This window comes from Lagopus leucura, unplaced genomic scaffold (genome assembly GCF_019238085.1).
Source record: "Lagopus leucura isolate 7727_CA_CO unplaced genomic scaffold, USGS_WTPT01 34576-0_obj-0_obj, whole genome shotgun sequence".
Classification (NCBI taxonomy): domain Eukaryota; kingdom Metazoa; phylum Chordata; class Aves; order Galliformes; family Phasianidae; genus Lagopus; species Lagopus leucura.
In genome coordinates this window covers 159-4,809 of record NW_024967168.1, presented here as the reverse complement: position 1 = coordinate 4,809, position 4,651 = coordinate 159, and the positions used below count along the sequence as shown (strand labels likewise).

The following is a 4,651-nucleotide window of genomic DNA, read 5'->3' as shown; positions in this document are numbered from 1 at the left end:
GGGGGGGGGAGGCACGGGGGTCTGCAATATAGAAGGGGGGGGCATGTTTACACCCCAACATCTCAGTGCTCCCCCCTCCCCCACAGAATCCCCCAATAAAGCCCCCCAGACACCCCCATACAACCCCCCTCAGACTCCCCTATAAAGCCCCCTCATAGAGTCCCCCCCTCAATAGACCCCCCTTAATAAAGCCCCCCCAATAGAGCCTTCCCTAATAGAGCCCCCCCCAAACATCCCCACAGATCTCCCCGTGACCCCATTATAGACCCCCCCTCAATAGAGCACCCCCCCCCCCCCCCAGCCCCCCGCATAAGCCCATATGAAACTGGGGAGGGTCTCACCTTGGGTGGGGCACTGTGTGATGCTGGCAGTGTGGGGGCAACGATGGGGGTCTGGGGGGAAAGGGGACACAATGTGGGGGGACATGATGTAGGTGGGCAAAATGGGGATCTGTGGGGTTCAGGGAAGGATCTACAGGGCAGAGGGGGATCTGTGGGGCAGCCCCACACGTACCCCCTCAGTGGTGGCTCCAGGTGATGGCAGCAGTGGCTCTCTGAGGGCTGATGAGATCCGCGCTGTGGGGCCAGTGCCCAAAATGCTGTGGGGTGGCAGCGCCAACGCCTGGGGAGCAGCGATGCCTGGGGGGGAGGAAGAGTGCTATGGGGCTGCGCTATGGGGCAGCGCTACGGGGTGTTATGGGGCAGAGTGGGGTGCTATGGGGTGCTGTGGGGATGGAGCGGGGCAGAGTTGTGGGGCGCTACGGGGCATTATGGAGCAGAACTGTGGGGTGCTGCAGAGTTATGGGGCTCAGCAGTGGGGTGCTGTGGGTATTATAGGTCTGGAGCTGTGGGGCTTTGCGGAGTGCTATGGGGCAGTGCTGTGGGGCTGACCGGTGATGCTGGGCGGCAGCAGGCTGCGCAGATTGAGGTAGGGGTTGCGGGGAATCCTGAAGTCCTTCGGTGGCTCCCCCAGCAACGACCCCTGCAACGCAACCACCGCCGCGCCGTCAGCCCTCGGAGGACCATCGATGCCCAACCCGGGCGCTGTGACCTGAGCCCCACGGCTGGAGGTGGGGCTCCAAAGGAACCCGCTGTGCTGCCACCCCCTGCAGGCTCACCGCGGGGCTTGGAGCAGCGCCGGCGCTCCGCCTGTTGGTGGGGCCGAGGAGGGATGCGGTCAACGAGGGGCCGTCACGATCCGCCGCCACGGGAACACCGCCCAACGGGGGGCACGGGGGGACGTCACCGCCTGTAGGGGGGGAATACAGTGGGAACGGGTCCTGGGAGGTCAGAGAAGGGGTGGGAAGGGGCCTGAAAGGTCACGGAACGGGCCAGAAGGGTCCCGGAAGGTCAGAGAATCGGTGGAAAGGGTCCCGGAAGGTCCTCATAGGTCAGAGAATGGGTTGGAAAGAACCTAGGAGGTCTAAGAATGGCATGAAAGGGTCCCGGAAGGTGAAAGAATGGGTCAGAAGGGTCTTTAACGGTCACATAATGTGTTGGAAGGGTGCTGCAAGGTCACAGAAGAGATCAGGAGGGTCCTGGAAGGTCATAAAACGGGTTGAAATGGACCTAGAATGTCATACAATGAGTCAGAAAGGAAGTGGAAAGACATCACAGGGGTTGGGAAGGTCCTGGAAGGTTGTAGTGCCATAGAATGGGTTGGGAAAGAGCTGGAAGGTCTCGGAAGCGCAGGCTGGGTTGGGAAGGTCCTGGAAGGTGCCATACCAGTGGCGGTGTCCCCCAGCAGCGGCGCAGCGTTCACTGTTGGCATTCCCACGACGCCGTGGGGCAGCACCCTCAATGGTGCCTCCCCCAGCAGCCCTGGCTTCTGCAACACAACGCACCCAAAATTCACCTTTTTCACCCCAAAACTGCTCGATCTCGCCCCAAATTCCTCCATCCCCCAATCTCAAATTCCTCCATTCCCCAAATCCCCTCAAATTGCCCCAACGCTGCCCAACTTTGCCCCAAATCCCTCCATCCCCAACCTCAAATTCCTCCATTCTCCAAACCCCCCAAAATTGCCCCAAATTCCCCCAAACTGTCACACATCCCCCAAGATCTCCCCAAATTCCCCCAAAATGCCCCCAACCCCCCAAATTGTCCCAAATTGCCCAAAATTGCCCCAAATTTCCCAATTTCACCCCAAATCCTCCCCCCTCTTACGCCCTGTACCCGCATTGGGTTCTGCAGCACCGACTGCAGCACTGTGGGGCAGAAGGGCAGCAATGGGGCAGCGCCGAGGAGACCTATGGGGCACAAACACACATATGGGGCTGCCCCACGGCGCTACGGGGCCAACACCCAATGCTATGGGGCTGACATTCAAGGCTATGGGGCAGCCCCCCACTCCTGTGTGGCTGCCCCCTTACCCTGTTTGCCCCCTGGCACTGTGGGGCAGCCCCACAGCACTATGGGGCCAACCCCCAATACTATGGGGCAGCCCCCCTTACCCCATTAACCCCTCTGGCACTATGGGGTCACCTTCCTTACCCCGTTTGCCCCCGAGGGCTCCGTGCAGCAGTGGGGCAGCAGTGGGGCTGCGGAGGGCACTGAGGATCTGCAGCAGTGTGGGGTCAGGGAGGAGCCCTCGGCCGCGGCTCTGAGCCTGTAAAAACGGGGCAAAAAAGGCCAAAATTGAGCAAATCGTTCCTAATGGGGTCCTTTCGAGACCCAATCCCATAAGAGTCCCTAAAAACGCCATAAATGGGGGCCTTCTGCTGGGCTGGGAGGAGGAAAAATCCCCAAATTTTGGAAGACTCAGCCCCCAGTTTGGAGCCCCATTCCCTAACGAGAGACCCTAAAAATGCCATTCCTGGGATTTTGCTGGGGTGGGAGAAGGAAAACGCCAAATTCAGTCGTAATTCCCCGACGTGGGGCCCCTCGGAGCCCCATTCCCACCCCCAGTGCCCCACAAGTGCCATCCGCGGGATTTTGTTGGCTGGGAGAAGGAGAGCCCCAAATCCAGCCAGAATCCCCCAGCGGAGCCCCATTCCCCCCGCAGCCCCCCCTCAGAGCTTTCTGTGCGCACGGAGCGGAGCCCCGCACGGCCGTACCGCAGTGCGCACGGCGACGAGGGCGGGCAGCATTTTGTGGCCCGGCAGCCCGGGGGCGCAGAAGGACACGCAGACACGGCTGCTGCCCACCAGAGCGCCGTCCATGGCGGCCTGCACGCGTTCAGCGGCGTCTGCCGAGTCGAATTCCAGCACGGCGAATCCCAGCGGCTGCCCGTCCGGCCCGCAGGCCAACTGTGGGCATGGGACCGTGAGACCCAGCATCCGCCCCAAAAGCCCCATGTCTGCGCCCCCCGCCATCCCCGCAGCCCCACGGCAACGCACCCCTCCCAGCTCATTCCCCAGCCCCCTTCCCACCCCCAAACCCGCTCCCCATCCCCATCCTCATCCCCCCACCCCGTAGCCCCTCCCTCCCCCACACCTGACAGAATTCGGGGCTGCACACCCCCAGAAGACTTCCTGAGCCCCTCCGCACCCCCATATCCCCCAGGAGGAAACCCCCTACCCCACACCCCCCCTCACCCCGTACCTGACAGAATTTGGGGCCGCATACCCCCGAGAAGACCCTCCGGAGCCCCTCTCCATCCGCGTAGCCCCTGGGCAGCCCCTCCACGCACAAACACCTGGAGTGCAAGTCCTCCTCCTCCATCAGCTCCCCTCCCCCGTCGCACCGACGCACGAACAGCACCTGTGTACCCAGCGCCCGGCCCTGCAGCTCGGCCTGCGCCGCGGCAGCCGCCTCCTCGTGCAAATACTCCACGAAGCCATAACCCTTGCAGCGCCCCGACGCCCGGCTGTGCACCAACCAGCACCGCCCCACGGCGCCGTACGGCCGCACCAACGCTTCCCACGGCTGCTGGCTGCAACGCCGGGGCAGGTGGGCCACGCAGAGCAGGGCGCTGCACGGCTGCACTTCTGCGTGCAGGCGGTGACGGCGCAGGGTGCAGCGCTGCAGGCGTTGCAGGGCGCGCTCAGCTGCGGCGGCGTCTGACAGCGTGATGGAAGCTGAGGGGGAAGGATGTGGGGGGGTGAGAGGGGCCCTAGGGGTCATCTGTCGGCCCCAAAGGACCCCCAGGACCCGTGGGGCCATCTGTGAGCCCCAAGGACCCCAAAAGAATCCACAGATCGGAGTCTGGTGGTCCTATGGGGTCATCTGAGCCCCCCAAGGACCCCAAAAGGGCCCACAGATCAAACTCTCGTGGCCTTACAGGGTCTCTGCCCCCAACTCTCTGCTCGTTAATTACTCTCCCCACATAATTACTGCCGCTCACCCATTCCGCTGTGCCTGTCCACAAAGCAGTGCTGGAGCTCAAAGTCGCACAGCATTTCTTGCACCTCCTGAAGGGGGGGGGGAACACACCCAAATATTCCCCAATTCACCCCAAATTGGGCTCATTTTCTGCCCCACATAACGGAGCAAAGAGGGAATTGCAGAGCAGAGGTTCAGATGTGCTTTCCCATACCCCCCCCAAATGTTGGAGGTTCAACCCAGTGCCCCCCCACCTCAGCCCCAAATGACACCCCATTATAGAGACCCCATCCCCCCCCCAGAGACCCCACTGCCCCCCTCCCATGCCCCCCCCAGAACTCCCCCTCAGCCCCACTGTCCCCCCCCATGCCCACTCCCCCCCTCACAAA

General features: G+C 62.6%; 1 protein-coding gene across 1 annotated transcript; it reads right to left on the bottom strand.

Annotated features, from left to right (window-relative positions):
- Positions 1-341: 341 nt before the first annotated feature.
- LOC122192986 (ribonucleoprotein PTB-binding 1-like) lies at positions 342-4,351 on the bottom strand (the record flags this gene model as incomplete). Its single annotated transcript, XM_042893681.1, has 8 exons — positions 342-392; positions 1,118-1,248; positions 1,725-1,827; positions 2,175-2,248; positions 2,493-2,607; positions 3,056-3,247; positions 3,543-4,018; positions 4,285-4,351. Coding segments are annotated over 8 exons (1,209 nt in total), but the record flags the coding sequence as incomplete, so codon positions are not given.
- Between the last annotated feature and the right edge of the window lie 300 nt (positions 4,352-4,651).